Source organism: Mustela putorius, unplaced genomic scaffold (genome assembly GCF_011764305.1).
Source record: "Mustela putorius furo isolate JIRA1106 unplaced genomic scaffold, ASM1176430v1.1 tig00000095_pilon_pilon_pilon, whole genome shotgun sequence".
Classification (NCBI taxonomy): domain Eukaryota; kingdom Metazoa; phylum Chordata; class Mammalia; order Carnivora; family Mustelidae; genus Mustela; species Mustela putorius.
Window position 1 is genome coordinate 32,013,608 of NW_025421280.1, and position 20,604 is coordinate 32,034,211.

At 48.1% G+C, this 20,604-nt stretch overlaps 1 protein-coding gene across 15 annotated transcripts in view; it reads left to right on the forward strand.

Moving 5' to 3' along the window:
* The window catches only part of CACNA1A (calcium voltage-gated channel subunit alpha1 A), a 287,509-nt gene that overhangs the window by 152,166 nt on the left and 114,739 nt on the right, over positions 1–20,604 (forward strand). For all 15 annotated transcript variants that reach the window (XM_045083255.1, XM_045083256.1, XM_045083300.1 and 12 more), the window contains 2 exons: positions 16,123–16,214; positions 18,676–18,828. In XM_045083255.1, coding sequence (XP_044939190.1) covers positions 16,123–16,214; positions 18,676–18,828 — 245 coding nt within the window. The remainder of the gene's footprint in view (positions 1–16,122; positions 16,215–18,675; positions 18,829–20,604) is intronic.

A 20,604-nucleotide genomic window follows, 5' to 3' on the forward strand; every position in this document is an offset into this window, starting at 1 on the left:
GCAGGGCTCTGCTCTGCACTCAGGTGGCCTGCCCATTCTCCTGAGCTTGGGGCAGGAACTGTGACCTTTATTTCATTCACAGACACTTACACAGTGCTTACTATAAGCTTCACCGTGTGTGTGTGTGTGTGTACATATATGTGTGTGCCTGTGAAGCTCTCCTGAGCACTTTGCAAATATCAACACATGTAACCCTCCCAGCAACCCATTTGGTAGATGAGAAGACTGGGGCACACAGAGGTTAAGTTACCCCTTACCCAAGATCACACAGCCGGTGAGTGAAGGGGCCAGGATTGATCACGTGTACCTCCCCACCCTTATAACAGTCACCAGGCACGTTTCTGTGGGGCTTGCCATATTCACAGACCAATATACAACAGGGTGTATATTTTTCAAACAGACTAAATGAACAGCTTTGCTTTAGGATCCTCTTGGGCTTGTCTAGGATATGTCAGCTCTATGATGTGGGCTTGAACAAAACAAATTCCAAAAGACCTAGACCTAAGGACAGAAAACCTGGGTTCAAATCCTGACCCTCCCATTTCCTTCCTGAGTGTCTTCTCTGAACCTACTGTTTGATCTGTAAAGTGGAGATCATTAGAATCTCCACTTTCCTGAAATGCCGTGAGTGCTCAGGTAGGTTTTTACACATAAAGTTCGTAGGGCTTTCTGGGCACAGAGCACTTGACCAAACCAATCCCTCCCTCTCTGTTTACCTATCCATTGATTTACTGAACAGCTACTATGTGCCAGGAACTGTTCTAGGTGATGGGGATACCTGTGACCTATGATCTAGCAGGATGGGGTTTACAAACAAGAACAGGATGCTAGAAGGTGAAGGGTGCCATGGGAAAATGGTAAAGTTGGGTAAGAAGGTTGCCAGTATTGGGTGGTGCTACAGGATGCCGTGTTCAATGGTGTGCGGTCACAGCAGGCATTACTGGGAAGGTGACATTTGAGCACTTAAGCAGACTGAGGTGTTGACACATATTACTACCATTTGTAGGCACTAATATGAGTTTAAATTTAATGTGAGTCAAATCTCACTTATGCCTTTATTTATTTATTTAGAAAGCATGTGCATGTATGAGTTGGGGTAGATGCAGAGGGAGAGGGAGAGAATCTTAAGCAGACTCCATGCTTATCACAGAGCCTGGTGCAAAGCTCAATCTCATGATCCTAAGATCATGCATGACCTGAGCCAAAACCAAGAGTCAGACACTCCAACTGAGCCACCCCAATGCCCCCTCGCTTGCCCTTTTAATTTGCCTGAGATCCAAAACTTGGCTAAAGAGCTAGGTCTCTTGGGGTCCTCCTTGTTCCTGTATCTCACAGATCTTTATTAAGATTCTGGCCTGAGGAATCCACTCCCACTGGGAGAAGGGGCTTTCTCCCCTGCCTATCTGCCAGATTGTGGGGGAAGCTATGAAACAAAGAGTTCAGAGACATCTTAAAGCTGGTCAGATGGTGAGGAGATGACAAGATTTGCTCGCAGGGAGAACAGGAGCCACGCGGAGGGAAGAGATTGTGTTAGTTAACACCAGCTGCTATAACAGATAAAACCAAAAGCCTCCAGCTTAAGAAAATATATGAAAGAAAAATAAACTTCTAAAGTGCAACTGGTGAGAGATGGTATAGGGTGAAGAGGTAGATGAGAAAATATGGCTCCATACAGTCACTCAGGGATTTGGGGTGATTGAGGCCCTGCCTTTTTCAACATGTAATTTCCAGTATTGCACTAAGAGTCTGCTCCCAGCCAGCAGGTTAGCAGAAAGGGAGAGTGGAATGAGAGGTATTTGTGGGCTTGGCCAGGGAGTGATGTACCTCCCTTCTGACTCCATTCCATTGGCCAGAATTTAGTCACATGGCCCCACCTAGATGCAAGGGAGAATGGGAGGTGTAGTTCCTGACCTAACAGCCATTTCCCAGCCACCCCACAGAAGGAGAATGTGAATCTTCACGCAGCACACCATTCTTGTACCGTGTTTGTACCGGGAATTCAGGCCACTTCCCACCCACCCTCCAACTCTCTATGTACCAGGCACTGTTCTAAGTGATTTGCACATACCAACTCATTTCGTGCAACAGCCATATTCAGTGGGCACTATTATTAGCCACATTTACAGGTGATAAAACTGAAGCCCAGAATAGTTACATAACTTACCCAAGATCACATAGCTAGGAAGTGGCAGAGTTGGAATTGGAATCCAGGCAGTCTGGCTACAGAGCCTCAAGCTTGGCATAAATTTATTACAGTTACAAGGAGGCTGAGGGACCCAAAAAACACAATCCGCTCTTTGGTCACTAAGAAATTGGCCACTTGTAAAAATGAGTTCTGACTCAAAATATCTCACCCCAGGGCAACGATGGCCCACTGGGTCCACATCCTTGTTAATCAGGTTCTAGATCAGAGTTTCTCAGCCACCACACTTTTGACATTTGGGGCCAGATCATTCTTTGTGTTCTGTGCATTGTAGGATGCTTAGCATCCTACAATGTGAGGATGTGAGTCCCTGGCCAGCACCCACTATATGCCTGTAGGATTACCCCCACCCCATCATAATACTCAAAAATGTCTCCAGACATTTCCATATGTCCCCTGGAAGATGAGATTACCCCTGGTTGAGAACCACTGTTCTAGATCGTTAAATATCATCCTGCAATGTAATGCAAGTTCAAGGCAGACTGCCTTTGAAATTTCCAACCTTGTAAAAAACATCAACAACAAAAAGTAGAATTTCATAAGGTTCAGTAGTGGCAAATTACACCTGGATGGTGTGTATCTGGTTAAAAATCAACAGGGACCAAGACTCCACAAGCTCTGTAAAAGAGAATGGTTTGAATATCAAGGGATCAAGATGGGGTGATTGGTGAAACCCCTTGAGAATACAGAAATAAAAATAATTCTCCTGAAAATTCATGATGAAGAAATGAAGTGTGGGAATGAAGTATGTGCTATTGGGCCGTTTTGTGGAGGAAATTGCACGTGTGCACATGCAACACATCCTTGCTTGGGTATGTGCTTCAGGTCCTGTGCCTCCTGCTGACTGCCGACCTTAGGGGTGAGGCGGGAATGCCTGGGTTACGTTGTTTTTATGAATATCATCACTGCTAATTTGTAGTGGGTACTTACTTCATTTTCACTACAGCATGAGTAGGTGTTTTTACTATCCCCATTTCGTGGAGGAGGAAACTGAGGCTCAGAAAGACAGACTAACTCTCCCAGTGCTATGCAGAGCCAGGATTCAGACCCAGTCTGGCTCCAGGTGTCTTGCTTTCAGCTAGTAGACTCCATGGCCACCCTGATCCGAGGGACACCCACTTCTGGAATCTTCCATTTGCTCCCGATTGTCCTTCACTACCGATCAGAGGCAACATGGCTTCCCCACTCTTCCATTAGCTTGCGAAATGTGATCATGGTGTGTGAATTCCCAGAGGAGCTTGGGGTTTTGTGGGGGAAATGAAGCGGAAGGATGGAGACTTGAGGTGGGTTCTGTTATGATGAGGAACCTACCTTTGCTACCTTTGCCTGAAAGAAGTAAGGAAGGAGATTGTTGGGGCACGTGTAAAACTCAGAGTACCGTGAGTCTGTGTAAAACGAGAAATAGAGGCATGCTTATTAGGGGGTTTGGCTGATGCCTTGGGACGGGAACTTGAGGACTTGTTTTCTGCTAAGACAAAGAATTAAGTGACTCAGGGCTGCTCTGCTCCTGCTTCCCCCAAGCTCTGCATCTCTTCTGCTTTTTTCCCTTCTCACTTTCGGATCCGGACTTCTGCTGACTCATCTCTCTGAGCAAGGAAGGAGGGAGGAAGTTAGAATTGTTCATTGACCGTTTTCTTTCTTCAGTGACTCAGCTGTGATTCACATTTTAATTAATGGGGGAGAAAAATCTGATCAGCCTAAGGCATGTGTCCAACCACCCATACCTCCAGGCCGGTTGTAATAAGAACAATACCCCCCAAATGTAGTAGCCCTGAATTAAACTATGGCTCGTTTCCTCCATTAGTCCTGAGCACTCCTCTGGGTTCTCCAAGTTCTGGGGCCCCAGTGGGGCCCTCTGATCCAGAGGCAGCTTCTCCAAGCCCTGAAACAGCGAGTCTAATTCCCGCAGAGTTAGTCTGAGGTCAGGATGAGAAATGGAGTCTCGAGCCCTCCTGGGACAGTAGAAGGATCATGGGAGTGGAATAGCATTTCCTGAGTTGGTCTTTGGCTATAATCCCAGGCTCAAGCCGTGCCTCTCCCCTCCCCCACCCATACCTCAGGGCCTGAAATTTGTCAGACCTGATGGCAGCGACAGTTTCAGAGTTTGGTTTGCCCAGAGAACAAGAAATGTCCGAATCATCGTGACCACTACTTCCTGAGGGCTTACTATGCGTCAGGCAGTGTGCTCAGCAATTTTCATGAATGGTCACATTGAATCCTCCCACTGCCCACAAAGAGAAAAGGCTTTTATATCATTCTTCTCCCTATGAGGAAACTGAGGCTTGGGAATTTGCCAAAAGTAGACAGTTAGTAAATAATTGGTCAGGATATAAACCCAGCCCCTTCCCACCTGAGAGCCACAGCTCACATCTGCTTTACTCCTATGCCTTCCACTGAGCTGAAAAAAATTGAAGCTGACACCTCAGTCAACAAACACTTACTTATTGAGACCTATCATGTATTAAGGGTCCAACAGGAAACAAGAAACAGATCTGTGGCCTCATGGGGCTGACATTTTAGCTGCACAAGTGTCCTAGTCACTGTGTATTAGATAAGTTAAGATACTAATATGTGTCTTGGATAAGTGCTTGCTGCTGTCACAAAGAACTCCCAAGATGTATAAGAGCTCAAACACAATAGAATTTGGTTCTTGCACACACACAAAGTCCAAAATACGAATTCATAAACAGTGGGCAGCTCCCTTCCAAGCAGGGAGGCAGAAACCCAGGCTCCTTCCATATTGTTGCTCCTCATCTTCAACCCGGGGCTTCCAAAGTCTCTGTGCCTCTTGGCATGAAGCCACAGAAGGGGAAAGAATGAAGGAGGGCACCCAGGACATGTTTCCGGACCAGGCCTAGAGGTAGTCCACATGGCTTCTGCTCTGTTTTCACTGGCCAGATATTAGGCACAGAGCCATGTCTACCAACAAGGCTGGGCTATGCTGTCCAGCTGAGTGCCTGGGAAAAAGAGACCAAAAACAATGGAAATTGAGCTCCACATCTTCCTGGATCTTCCCCTGAGGAGTCCTACCTTAGGACAGCTCTCAGACACCCCTGTCTTCTTCTACTTCCTCTGTTTCTTGAGCTTCCTATGGAGAGGAATTGCTCTTCCTTTGTAGTGGGGCAAGGCAAGCACCTCGTGGAATATCTTTCTCCCAACTTAAAGACTTACTTGGAATAGGCAAATGGTATCCCTGCCCCTTGTGATTAGGAGACCTGGAATCAAGTCTTCGCTTCTCCAGAAACCTTTGTCTCAGAAACTGGGGGATTTCAGGACACTCGGATGGGCACTCTTCATGGATCATCCATTCTTCTCACCTTTTATTGGTCTAAGCTCTCCACAGGAAACAGAATTCACCCACGAGATGGTTTCAAATGAAGAGTGGTCTTGAAGAAACTCCTTAAAGAAGTGGGGGCAGAAAAAGGAAACAAGTAAGGGATGTTGAGATCCCATGAGGGAAGCCCTTGCTACCCTAACACTTTTAGAATTCAGCCAAGGCAGGACCACACAAGAAGAACTAGGCTCAGAACCAGGGAGAGAGGGTGGAAACAATATTACACCCTCTCTCCTTCACCTTCTGCTGGGGCCTCCCATTGGCCAAACCCAACCAGGAACCAGAGCAAAGCATTCTGGGAGATGTAGTCCACAAGAATCAACCTTACAGGGCACAGCATAAGCTGGAGAATGGACCTGAGGGGCAAACAGGGAATAATTAGCATACAGCAGTGTGTGACTGACTGCGTACACTTGTTTATATAATCTACTCTATAATGCAGCTCCAGAGCTGCACAGTACAGCACAGTAGCCACTAGCCGTATGTAGCTATGGCATAAAATATAAATGTAAATTAAATAAAATAAGCTCAAAAGAAAAATTCAGTTGCTCAGCCACATTTTAAGTGCTCACTAGCCACACGTGGCTGTTAGCTGCAGTATTGGACAACTCAAAATAAAACATTTCCACCATCATGGCAAGTCTCTGATGTACCCTGAGCCCCTGCGGATTATGGGATGGAAGAGAAAGGAGTCAGGCATGAGGCTGGACAGTGAAGGAAGCAGTTCTGAGGCAGGCAGAGCTGTGGGTCCATGGGGAGGAGATTCTCTGAATAAAGGAGCAGAGGGGAGAAGCAGGGAGGTCGAATGAGATGCTCGCCTGGCTAGAGGCTTACCTCATGAGGCAGAAAAAAGAGGCTTCAGTTCAAGGTTGGCTCCGACACTTAGTGGTGTATGATCTCAGACAAGACACTTGGCCTTTTAGAACCCCAGTTTGCTCTTCATCAAAATGGGTGTCAGCCTACCTGCCGTGATGACGATGCCCATGAACAAGGGCTATGGGGAAGTAGGACTGTATAAGGTATTAGCTGTTGCCATGTTGGGAAACGATCACTGAGGCCAGAATGGCCTCGAGAGAACCAGTGAAGAAGGTTCCTTTCTGTCCTACACGGTGGCTCTTACTCAGATCTTCAATATCCCTCAATATGTCTTCATCTTAAGTCACTGCCTTATTAAATTCACCCCACATCTGCTTCCAGTCTTCCCTCGATTCTTGAGATCTTGCCAACTTTTATGAACTCACTTCCTTTAAATTTCCTCAGGATCATCATCTTTTCTTTTCTTCTCCTCTGTCTTAGCGAAATCCATGGCCTTTTACTTTTCCAAGCCTGGGGAGTGTTGCAGAGTAATTAGAAATGTATGGGAGGTGGGACCAAAGCCCAGCTTGGCCATGTGCCAGCGTTGTGGGCTTGGAGCAGTGACTCAACCTTTCTGATCTGGAAAGCAGAAGGAATGACAGGCCCCACTTCTTAGGGTCATCATGGGATTGATTAAAACAATGCCCGCTGCCTGGCCCCCAGCAAGCACTCCATAAATGTTACCTTCCTCCTCATTCTGCTTTTTCAGCTTTATAATGAAGTAGAACATACACGCAGAAAAGCACACATGGCAGGTACAGCTTGAGTGACTTTCCAGAACTGAACATACTCATGTAACCAGCACCCAAATCCAGCAACAGAATCTCCCCCAACATCCAGAAACCCCTTCATTCCTCTCCAGTCACCGGTCACCCCACCCTGACCTAGGAGGGCACGGATTAGTCTCAAGACGTGTTTTGGAATTATAAACTCACGGGGTCACAGGGCACACTCTCATCGTCTTCCTTCCCTTGCTGTTGTGTGTGTGGGATCCGCCCGTGCTACTGCCAGAACTGTGCGGCGTTCAATGTCATGGCCACATGTGCCGCATGGGTGATGGGCATTTCGGTGCACTGAGCTTTGCAGCTATTACAGAGAGCTGTCGACGCTCTCATGCTTGTCTTTGGCAGGAGGTGTTCCCGGGACTGGGGTTTCTGGGTCATCAGGAGGCGTCCATTTAGCTCTGGTGGAAATGGCCCTAACAATTCTGGGCCGTGGTGGGACCGGTCTCAACTCCCACCAGCTGTGGGTGAGAATTGAGCTTTTGTTTTTACTTTGACCTGGGAGTGCCTCTCCCTCAGGAGGTACTTGCTAAATGTCTGGGAATTAAATTGAAAATGTACTCGTCCATTTCCTCGAGAGCTTTACTCCATCAAATGTCTCATTTGGACCTTCAGGCTCTCCTTCCGCACTGACTTGGTACACTTTGCTTGCAAACTTGGACAGATCCCCTCCATGTGGAAGCCTCTCGGCCCCCAGAGAGTCCTCCAGTTCTCTTCCCTGCTCTGGCTACCGTGTCTCAGGGACAGGTCTCCCTTCTACCGCCTCCTTCAGCCTCACGATCAGCGAGCGACCGCGACAGTGCCCTTCAGCAGGCCAGCGAGACCTGCCGCTTCTCCGAACCCACTTGTCTTGGCTCAGCCGCCATCCCTTTCTCCTCCCTCAGCAGCCCCACTTCTCTGGAGGGCCCATCTTTTCTGGAATCACTTAACTCTCTCCTTCTGGGATTTTTACATCTGTTCCTGCTTTTTATTTAAGAAAACACTGCACATTAAGAGAGCTTCAGGAATCACCCAAAATAGAAACGTGTCCTTTTGTGTAATCCTCTACTTTAAAAGACAAATAAGTGGAAGAAAAGCTCCGTGTGGAGGTTAAGATGCTCGAGAGGACCTTGTGTCAGTGGTCAGAGCTTTCCCTTTACAGGAGGAAACACGGGAGAATATTTGTGTGGCCTGGGGTAGGGGAAGGACTTCTTAAACAGAACTTTGAAAGCACAAACTCTAAGACAAAAATAATACTAATGATAATGGATTAGATGAAAACTAATGTTCTGTTCATTATGGGGACAGTTCAGGACCCAAACTGCCCACATCCCAATCTTGCTTTCCTGTTTCCTGTGAATCCACAGGCAAGTTACTCAACCTCTCTGTACCTCTGTTTCCTCATCAACAAAATGGAAAGAATAATATCTGCCTATGGGGTTGTTAGGAGTTTAAAGCAAGTAAACATTTATAAATTCTATAGAATAGCCTCTGGTGCCTAGAAAGAACTTAAGTAAAATTTGTATATAGTGCCCAGGATGGTAGAAAATTAACTGACCAGAGATTAATAACTCACTGCTATCTATTACATTACCCCTTAGCCACATGCAGCTGTTTTCAGTGTAATGAATTAAAAGTAAACACAACCTAAAATTCAGTTCCTAGGGTACCTGGGTGCCTCAGTCGTTAAGCAGCTGCCCCTCCGCCCAGGTCATGATCCCAGGGTCCTGGGATCGAGCCCCGCATTGGGCTTCCTGCTCATCAAGGAAGCCTGCTTTTTCCTCCCCCACTCTCCCTGCTTGTGTTCCCTTTCTCACTGTGTCTCTCTCTGTGACAAATAAATAAATAAAATCTTGAAAGAAAAAATAAAACAAAATTTAGCTTCTCACTCCCACCAGCCACATTGCCAGTGTCCAGAGCCCCATGTGGCCCGTGGCTGCCATATTGGGCAGCGCTGATTAAGACCGTACTAGGCAATGTCTGCAAGTCAACAAGAATAACACACAATCCCAATAGGAAAACAGGCAAAAACTGTGATCAGGGAGATTAGAGAAGAGAAGTCTGAAAAGCTAATCAGTATATGACGTGGTACTCAAAATCATTTGTAATCAGAATGATGAAAATTAAAACTGCGAGTATTTCTGTATGCCTCTCGTGGTGGGAAAAATCAACATGGTGGATGAACCAAGGGTCCGCAGAATGTGTGAACAGAGGAGGCTCCTGCCCCACGGCTGGAGGTATGGCTGGGGGGCTGCTCCATGTGGAAGGTCATCAGCATGCTAAGTTGGGTTAAGTCAGACTCACCACAGTTATCCCCAAGACATCCACCCTAGGGAGATTTTCACTGGGTCTGTAAGGAGTGGTGTGAGAATGTTCACTACACCAGCATCTGTGGACGGGATGCCGGAGGCCAGCTGGTGTCCATCCCTGGAGAACAGGGATGTGGTAGATACACCTATGGAGAGCCCCGAGCCCAGTGAAAGCTCCAGATGGCACATCCAATAGACCACCCAGGATAGGGCTTAAAAACATGGTTCTGGGTGAAAACAGGAAACAACAGAATATGCTTTAACTTCGTGCCGTCAATGTAAGTTAAAAATATAAGCACTCAAAATAAAGCACATGTTTTGCAAGAATGCACTCCAATAAGACCAAATTAAACATTATATTGGTTGTCTCTCAGGAGAGACAAATGAAAGTAGGGCTTGGGGATAAGAGGGAAGGAATGAATGAAGGAATGAATGAGCAGAGAGGGGGCATTGCACAGACCAAAGGTGGAAAGATGCCATGAACTGAGGAAAGCGATTAACTTGACTCTCCCAGTTTGAAGATTTTTTAAAAAGGAATTTTAGAAATACTTTTCCCAAGAGGAGGTAAAAGCCAAGTGATGTAAAAATAAACTTGAAGAGGATTTGCACAATCTATGAATGGCAAGAATATAGAAGGCATGAGAAGAAGTTATGCTTCTAAGTACCCATCTCACGAAGATCTGACCCTGTCAATCTTGGCAGGTGCTTCTAACCTGAGGTCAGGGGTCCAGAGCAGCCCCCATTCTCTCCTCTGCTTTCTGACTGTCCTGACACCTCCTTGTCCCTCTCCTGTCCTCTACCACTCTCTCTCAGCCAGTAACCTCACCCTTTACCATGAGGTCTCTCCAGCCCCAGGGCCTTTGCACATATTTCCCTCCTCACCTACCTGGCACATAGTAGTTGCTCCTCCACAAATATTTATTGACATCGTGACTTTCAGGCAGCAGAGAAAAACCTAGCTCCTTTCTGCACTCGGGTGGAGGCATGAACTTAGCTAAAGTTCTGACAGAGGGGAAGGTAGGGTTAACCAGGGGAACTAGAGGTGGCACAGCAAGACTCAGGAGCTAGGCACCACATGTTAGCTATTTGACAAGTAGCTCACCCTGGGTCTTAGTTTCCCTGTCAATGAAATGAGAGTAGAACACTCACCTGGTAAAGATTCTGAGGCATGGGTCTGAGTATGTAAAGCAGCGAGCATACAACCTGACAAAGGAAGAAAACTCAACGACTTGCCTTTATCAGTGGGGTCTGGTATAACTGTATAACGCAAGAATACAAATGATGATGGTGAAGAAAAAAGCAAATATTTATAGAAGACTTATTAAATTCCAAGCACAGTTCCAAGCATCTTGCATAAACCCCCACACCTGTTGGGATAAGTACAGTCCCCATTGTACTCCTCAGGAAACTGAGGAACGGAAAAATTGAGTGACTTGCCCAAGGTCACACAGCTAGTGATTGGAGGGATGGGGATTTGAACCTAAGCTTCCTAGTTCTTATCCACTAGAAAAGATGTTTGTTATCCACATTGTAAGAAGTCTGGAGGCCCAGCGGTTGGTTGCAGGATTGGCTCCACAGCTTAGTGATGTCCCCAAGGACATCACTTCCCGTCTTTCCACTCTTGTCATCTCCATTGTAAGGACTCTCCTGGTAATCATTACCACTCATGGTCCCAAGATGGCCATCTTGCTTCAAGATGTCTACAGAAAATGTTGGGCCAGAGAAGAGCAGGGGTTTTCTCCTGCCATGTTACTCCTCTCGGGGGAGGGAGACTCATCCCCAGAAGCCTCCAGCAGGCTTTCACTCAGATCCTGTTAGGCATATGACCCAATCATGTGACCCATGCTCCCATCGAAGGGAATCCGGAAGAAAAGAGACTATTGGGCATTTTCTGACTCTTTGATGGAAGGCAGACTCCACTGACAAGGGAGGGGATAGGATTGACTATTGAATAAACAACCATCAGTATCTTCCATGATTCTTTTCCTAGTTTAACAGAAGTCCTGTCATCTACCCAGCCTTCCATCTCTTTTAGAGTATATTAGTTATTACTAGGCTTTCTTAACTTTTAACTTCCTTCTTATCTATTCAACAAGCATTTATTGAGCACCTATCTATATGCCAGGCACAGTGTTAGGTACCAAGGATACAGCTGTGAACAATACAGATGAAAATTCCTGCCCTGGTGGTGGCAGGTGGGGGGCATGCAAGAGCAGTGCCATCCAGTGGAACTTTCTACGGTGATGGAAATCAACTGTCCACATGTGGTTAGGGAGTACTTGAAATACATCTAATGCAACCCAGGGACTGAATGTCTAAATTAATTTAATTTAATTATATATTTAAACAGCTACATGTAAGTGCAACTAATGTGACTGAGGAACTAAACGTCTGATTTAACTTAAATTAAATTAAGGGTATATTTAAATAGCTGTGTGTGGCTAGTGGTTACCATATCAGGCAGCTCTAAAGGCCAAGGGATACATTATCGACTTCTCTCTCTGGACATGTCAACATATTTAGCGTCTCCCACCTTTAAAATCTCCTTTCTCATACCCAGGCTCTTCTTTCTGGTTCATCTTCTCTTTCTTATTTTTTTTTTCCAAAGATTTTATTTATTTATTTGACAGAGAGCACACGTAGGCAGAGAGGCAGGCAAAGGGTGGGGGTGGGGGGAAGCAAGCTCCCCACTGAGCAGAGAGCCTAATGCAGGACTCAATCCCAGGACCTTGAGATCATGACCCAAGCCAAAGGCAGAGGCTTAACCCACTGAGCCACCCAGGCGCCCCTCTGGTTCATCTTCTCTTGTTCTCTCCAGCCATCAGCCACCTGATGCTGCTCATCCTTTGCACCTGACTCATCCACAGGCTGCCCTAGAGACCATCGGCTTTGCCTTTCTCAAAACACTTTTGAACTTGACCCCTGGGGATAACCTCCTCTGCCAGATCTCCTGCAACCTCCATGACTTCCTCTTTTTCACCAAGCTCCTTCCTCAACACCTTCTCTCTCTTTTTTTTTTTAATTTTTAATTTTTAATTTTTTTATAAACATATAATGTATTTTTATCCCCAGGGGTACAGGTCTGGGAATCACCAGGTTTACACACTTCACAACACTCACCATACCACATACCCTCCCCAATGTCCATAACTCCACCCCCCCTCTCCCGGCCCCCTCCCCCCAGCAACCCTCAGTTTGTTTTGTGAGATTTAGAGTCACTTATGGTTTATCTCCTTCCTGATCCCATCTTGTTCCATTTATTCTTTTCCTACCCCCAAACCCTCTATGTTGCATCTCTACTTCCTCATATCAGGGAGATCATATGATAGTTGTCTTTCTCCGATTGACTTATTTCACTAAGCATGATACCCTCTAGTTTCATCCACATCATTGCAAATGGCAAGATTTTATTTATTTTGATGACTTTATAGCATTCCATTGTGTATATATACCACATCTTCTTGATCCATTCATCTGTTGATGGACATCTAGGTTCTTTCCATAGTTTGGCTATTGTGGACATTGCTGCTTTAAACATTCTGGTGCACGTCCCCCTTCGGATCACTACGTTTGTATCTTTAGGGTAAATACCCAGTAGTGCAATTGCTGGGTCATAGGGCAGTTCTATTTTCAACTTTTGGAGGAACCTCCATGCTGTTTTCCAGAGTGGCTGCACCAGCTTGCATTCCCACCAACAGTGTAGGAGGGTTCCCCTTTCTCCGGATCCTCGCCAGCATCTCAACACCTTCTCTTAAAATGTCGCTCTTGCCCAACATTCCACTGGGGGGCCTTGGCTTTTTTCACTTGCCCTATCTACCCCTAGGATATCTGGTCTACCATAACCCTGTTTTCCACCACTCTTTTCTCACTTACCAGATTTTTACTGAGTCCCTGCTAGGCCATAAACAGGGCTACAGGCACTATAAACAAACAACTTTGTCTTCATGGTGCTCACATTGTAAAAGAAGGGGTGAAGAATAAATGCAACTTAATAAGCTATATAATCCTTCAGAGGGAAGGATCTCCTTAGCAAGAGGAGCCAGGGAGATCCTCTCTGAGAAGGCAAAATGTGAGCTCTGAAGGGTTTGAAGAGGGCCAGCAAGGCAGAGAGGGAGAGAGTTGAGGGGACAGGCATTTGCAGTAGAGGAAATGGCTATAACATTCCCATGGCAGGAAGGAGCTCTTCCTTCTGTTGGAGGAACAGAAGATCAGAGTGGCCAGGATGTGGTGGGACAGGCAGTCAGTGGGAGTCAAGTCATGCAAGGTCATGTGGTCATGGTAGAGTTTGGATTATATTCTAAGCCTGATGGAAGCCAATGGAAGGTTTGAACAAGGAAGTGACAGAAAACCGGCATCTCAAACTCATCATGTCAACAGCCCAGTCTTGATCTTCCTCCAAACCTACCCCTTTCCTATTAAAATTTACAGAGACTTCATCCTTCAGGTAGCTCAGGCCAAAACGCTACAGGCCTCTCTGATTCTTCTAGCTCCCACCCCACTCAATCTTTCCATGGGAAACCCTGGCGGCTGCCATATTGTTCTCCATAGCACTTGCCATGATCTAACATGTCATGTTTTCCCATTGTCTCTTTGTGCATGGAAGTGTCCTCAGGCACCCTATAGTAGGTGCTCAATAAACCCGCATTGAATAAATGAATAGCTGTTGCTTAGTGGCCAATTCAGAACCAGGAAGCCAGTCTTCCTTTCTCCCTTTCCCACCATGGCCTCCACCCCATTCAAAGCCATGTGAGGTAGAAAACGGGTGTTCGGGAGTCCTGGGGTCCTGGCTTTGAGTTCTTGCTCAGTGGTACGGACCTCCATGCATTAGTAACTTCTCCAGGCTCTAGTTTCCTCTGGAAAATGGGACTCATCCTGCAGACTGCTGGGATGTAGGGAGGATTTGATGAGCCCAGGCAAGCTCCCCGATGCCCAGCAATCAATGGCAGCTATATTTAAATTGGGGCCTCCTTTGTACTCCCACTGCCTTTGTCCTAGTTCCAGCCCTCATTACGCTGGCCTGCTCTCACCGCTCCCTCCTCGCTCTGCCTCCATCACTGCCCATCTGTCCTGTCAGCTGTCAGCCTTGTCTTCACCACGCCAACCCTAATCACATCCCTCCCCTGCTCCGAAACCTTACATGACTCCCACTGTCCACAGGACAAGACCCACCTCCTCAGCCCCCAGTTCACAGCCTCCAACACCAGCCCACCCATTTTTCCCCACCAATACCCTGAACAAAGCTTGTCTTTGTGGGGCATTCTTGGCCACAGAAGCCTCCCCACCCAACCCTGTCCCATTCCCTCTTAATTCCTTCTCATCCTTCCAGCGTGGGGGATGAAAAATAGTACATGTTAGGTGCCAGGTTAAGATTGCCCTGGGCCAGGGGGAGGTCGGATTATCTGCGTTTCTGAGGCTTAGACTGGTTAGAACAAAGGCCACACACTGTGAAAACGTAGGGCCAGGGTTTAACTCTGGGTCTGAGATTTTGTGCTGTGCTAACTCCTTGTACTTGGGCTCCATGGTGATGCTGTCCCCAGCTCTCCTGACTGTATTTAGGTCCTCTTTATTCTCCAGCCTGCGGCCACAGGGACTCAAGTTTGAACCTCACCCACTTGTGCAGTCCCCTGAGGGTGGGATCAAGTTCTTCTCAGTGCTACCACTGTGTCCAACGCAGCCTGGCCCAGACCCACATGGTTCACTTGGAAGTGTGGTGGCCCATTCCTCACCCCCGCTTCCAACCTCTGGCCTTGCCCCGCAGGGGATCTTCTTGTAATACAGGTCACATCCCATCCCTCCAGTGCTCAGAACCCTCCGTGGCTCCCACGTCACTCAGAGAAGGAACCAGAGTCCGTACCACGGCCCACTGGGCCCTGTATGATCTGCCCGTCACCACCCTGCCCTCACTGTCAGCCTGGCTGGCTTGGCTCTGGCCACCCCGGCCTCCTCACGCTCCCTCAGCTGCACACCAGCAGAGCCACACTCATTGTTTGGTTTGGTTTTCTGTGGGTTTTTTTTTTTCCCCTTTTCATTTATTTCCGAGTAGCTTAGCACACTTCCTGTGTGCCAGGCACCATGCCAACCACAGCCCCTGTATCAGTCCATTTCATCCCCACATCCCTTTGAGGCATCGTCAGTACTATTGTTATCCCTGTTCTATAAAAGGAGAAACTGAGGCACAGAGAGGTGTACTGGCTTGTCCAGGGTCACCCAGGTGGGAAATGGCAGAGCCGGGATCTGAACCCCATGCAGGCTGGGCTTATAATACTGAAACGCTTTCCTGCCAGTTGGTAAAAAGCACTGAGCCCTGAAGGGTCTGCCATGCTCCCTGGATGCTCCCCAGGACCCCTGGGCCTCCCCACGATTCATTCCAATTGTGCATGTGAAATATATTGAATGTCACCCCAACCACGTGCCAACAGGAAGCTTCTATTCCTCTCAATCTGGTGTTTATTACCACCATGAACCATACACCTTGTTGGGGTCGTTGTAAATCACCTTTTATCCTCTAAGGCAGGTACGGTAAACACGGGAGATAAAACTGAGGCCAGCAAGGTAAAGTCACCTGCCTGTGGTCGCCTAGCCAATAAATGACGTCAAACCCCACTCCCGTCTGACCCTGAAACCCACCCTCTGTTTTCCGCTCTGGCTTCTTTCTTCCAGCATCTTGGCGACTGTTGGGACGGAGTTTGACCTACGGACGCTGAGGGCAGTTCGAGTGTTGAGGCCGCTCAAGCTGGTGTCTGGAATCCCAAGTGCGTGAGTTTCCAACCCTGGAAGGGGTCTGATCAGGGGTCCTAGGAGTCCTCAATTTCCCCTCTGCAGAGCATCTCAGAAGCGGCCCCTGAGTGCTTCCCAGCTTGTACCAGGGCCGCCTTCTTTTGGGGGGGATGCTCCCAAGGGACCCCCAGGGACCTGGCAGTAGGTCTCCGTGAGCTTTCGAAAGCAAGCCAGGAGCCTCACCTATAACCACAGCACCAGTTTATTGAGCACCTGCTGTCTATCAGGAACCATGCTGATACATCTCAGTCAGTACTCAAGGCTCTTGAAGTTGGGAGGGAGTGCTGATATCTCCATTTTACAGATGTGAAAACTGAGGCTCAGAGCAGCTGAATAATTTGAGCACAGTCATGTGACTGAAAATGGCAGGATTAGGAGTTAGCAAGTGTGACCCCAAGCCTGGCCACTAACACTGGTGGCAGTGACTATGACCATCTGTTGAGCACCTGCTGCATACTGGACACTGTAGAGAGAATGTTACATGCATTGTCTTGTTTGTCTTCTCAGTGGCCCAATGAACCCATTTTACAGATGAAAAGGCCGAGTCTCAGACAGGTTAAATTCTGCACCTGAGCTCTGACAGCCTGACAGTAATGAGCTCCAGAGCCCATACTCGTCCTATCTTCTTGCTTTCTCTTCCTCCAAGGGTGCTCTTGCCCCACCCGTTGGGCACAGCTGCCATTTTCAGGGTCAGACGTAGATTTGGCTACCAAAAACCAAACAAAACAGGGCTGACCTTTTTCTGTCTCGCTGCCTCAGTTAGTACTACTACTACTAATTTGAAAGCACTTACTAAAAAAAAAAAAAAGAAAGAAAGAAAAAGAAGAGAAAAGAAAGCACTTACTATGTGCCAGGCACTGTTCTGAGTATTTGCCATTTTAAAAATTCGTTTGTCCTCACGACAAGCCTGTGAGGTAGGTTCTATTATCAGTTCCATTTTACTCATTAGCTTCATTTGTCAAGTTCATTGCCATCTGGATTTAAACGTAAGATCTCCCAGACGACCACCACCAGCAGGGTCTTTTCGTAGAAAGAAGGCACTGTGCTTAGCTGTCCGTAGGACTCCAGGAGCTGCCTGCATTGCATTAAGGGGTCATCTCCAAACTAATACTAACAAGAATTTCAGCACCCGTGATGGTACTTTGCCAGATATGTGCTCTCTCATTTAATCCTGAGAAGGAGGTGCTATTCCAGTCCGCATTTACAGATGAAGAAACCAAGATTCAAAATGGTGACCTGACTTGCTGAAGGTCACATTGCTAGTAAGCAGACGACTAGGTCGGTCCCCTCCATGCAGACTGAGCTAGGTGCTCAGATAGCCCTGCTTTATCTGGGGACGGGTGTCAGGAGAGAATGAATGAAGGCAGGAGGAAAGCTTACGAGCAAGGACACAGTCTCGGCCTGATCCTGCGGGAAGCTCAGGAGTGTGAGGAGCACCAAACTTATCCTCCAGCCCGAGGCAGAGGGACGGCTGGCCTTTTATGCTTCTCTGGTCACTTATTGGGGGCAGGGGGTGGGGGACGGTGGGAAGACAAGAGCTGCTCAGGTAAGGCAGCTCTTGAAAACCAAGGGCATTTGTATAAAGAGGAGGGGCAGCAGGGAGCCATTAGCAGCCAGCTGGAACCACCCCCCCACCCCCCCCACCCCCCCCACTCCACCCCAACCCCCGGCACTCACCCGCATGCAGGCATGCAGTGTCCAGAGCCCTAGGGCTTCCACCTGCTGAGAGGTGCTAATCCTGAGCCATGCAAAGTTCTTCTAATCAGGAAGCAAGGCCTTGGGCTTTTTGTCTGAACCCTGATTTTAACCGTAAACTTTCCTAATAACACAGTGGCTACAACCACACAGATTTGACATCCCTCAGACCTGGGTTTTAGTCCCGGCTCTGTTATTTCTGACGCCTTTGGTCGAATCACCTCTCTCGGACTTGCTTCCCACCTCTGCAGAATGGGGTAATTTTATACGGGTGCCCACTTCATGGGGTTGTGCTAGAAGCCAATGAAACCATGTCTGGTTTCTCAGGACTGGAATTGGGACATTGACTGCTGTACCCCGCACAGAGGTGTGGCTGGCTTCGCCGGTGCCTCTGCATGACTTAGGAAAAGACGCCCCCTCTTGGTGGGAAAAATTAGGAAAAAGCACCCCGCTCTGGGTAAAAGCTTCCCCAACACCCAGGAATATGGCTCAGAAAGCAATCAATTTCCACCCCTTCCTTAGCTAAAAGGTCAACAAATGACAGCGTATGTCAGATGCTTTAAAAATATTTTAAAAGAAGAAGTGCCTTAAAATATTAGGAGGGCTTGTTCCCATTTTATGACAACCAGCCTGTGTGGTTCCCTCGACATCGCCCCACCCCCAGCCTCACGTGTGCTCTGGGTTCCTAGAGTTTGGGGTGCTTGCTCACAGAGCCGTGGGGCTCTCTCTGTGTCTTCTCAGGTTTACAAGTCGTCCTGAAGTCGATCATGAAGGCAATGATCCCCCTGCTGCAGATCGGCCTCCTCCTATTTTTTGCAATCCTTATTTTTGCAATCATAGGGTTAGAATTTTATATGGGAAAATTTCATACCACCTGCTTTGAAGAGGGGACAGGTAGGTCCAAGCAGCATGATGTGGTTGGTTTTTGTTTTTTGGGTTCTTTCCCCCAGCCTTCCTCCCTTGGGGACAAGCTCCTGGAAAGGATATGCAGGGCTTTGCTTCTTTCTCCTGGCAACTGGGAGAACTTCCTTGCAAAGTGCTCCAGGCAAAGCCGGGGGTGAGATAGCCCTTGGGGTCTTGGTTGTTCTAGGGCCTTGCATTGGGGTTCCCCAGAAACTGTCCCAGGGGTAAGTAGTTAATTTGGGAAGTGATCCCAGGAAGTGCCAGAGGGGCAGTGGGGACATGAGACAGGAAAGGAAGACATCTAGTAAAGGGGTGTAGTGTTATCAAGCAGGCTACCGTTGTGGGCAGCTGGGGTCCGGTCCCATTGTGCAGCCTGGGGAGGTAGCATAGGACACACGCCTCAGACCCATCCCAGCCAGGGGCAAGGGAGTCAGGGTCTTATCCACCAATTTCTGTCCGACACTGACAAGGACTGTCCCTGGGTGGGCGTTGATGTCCCGGCCCGGCTGGCTGACCTGCATGCTGGGCTGGAGCAGGCATGAAAGATCTTTTCAGGTGAGAGGGTGGGGAGGCCAGGCCAACAGCAGGATATGGACAGGGTGCCGGCAGCTTCTGCCTCGTAACCTTGCAGGGACCACATCCCATGCTGTGTTCTCAAGCAGGAGGAAAGGGGACAGCCTGGTCATGAAGGAAGGGGTCCGATTGCTTTGTTGGGGGGCAATCCCCATTGCCTGGAGAAAAGGAATAGAGAAGGCGGCCCTCTCGCCCCCCCCCCCCAGACTGTACCTTGAAGACACCCCAGCTGGGAGGCAGAACACCAACAATCAGAACCTAGCACAAGCAGGGTTCTGTGTCATTGGCATCTCCTCAGTGGTTGGGTGAAGAAATGCAAGGTTGGGGGACAGGCAGAGAAAAGCCAGGAAGGCAGGAGGCTCACTTCTGGGACTCAGCTCCGAATCAGCAATGTCACAGGGTGGTGTCCCCCACTATCCACACACTCAGGGGCCCCAGCACCCTCCAGATACATTTTCCATTAAGTGTCCTGCTCTCCAAGCTCCTTCGCTCTCTGAAGCCCAAGAACCAAATGGAACCGGATAAGGACAGAAGCCTGGATGTCTGTGTTGGGACCACTGGCCATCTTGGTCCAGATGGGCTGGCTGGCAGTGCTGATCATGGGACCAGGGAACCATGAATTCAGGGGATAGACAGCGTGGATGGTGAAGCTAAAGGGGAACCCCTGTGAGAAATGAAAGGAGTTTTAGGCCCGTCTCTCTGGGAAGAAGATTCTGTTCAGGAGTGGCTTCCCACGCACCCCACATGGTGGAGCCATGGCCCAAGACCACCCCAGAGGGAAGGAAAACTCAGTTGGAAACGTTTATTCAAGATGTCCTTTTTCTTGCTCCTTTTCTCTTGCTCCTCCTGACTCCTTCTCTCCTGGGCTTGTGAAGTTTGCTCAATATGGGATGTCCTAATTATTTCTTTCCCCGATGAAGAAGGTGTTAATTGAGGCAGAGCTATTTCTGCGCCTGGCCTCGTCACCCGGGCGGAAACACAGGAGGGAGAGATACAGGGCAGGGCCCCTCAGAAAAGTCAGCCAAGAGCAGAGAAACCAGGACTCCTGGAGCCTAGGTTTTGGGGTTTTGTTGAGGTGATTTTTTTTTTTCTTTTTTGGTCTTTCTAGTCAAGCAGACACAACTGGCTTAGGTCTGAGTGGGGTTGTGAGGGGGCAGATGTGGGGGGGGAGCAGCTGGGGGGGTTAGAAAACCT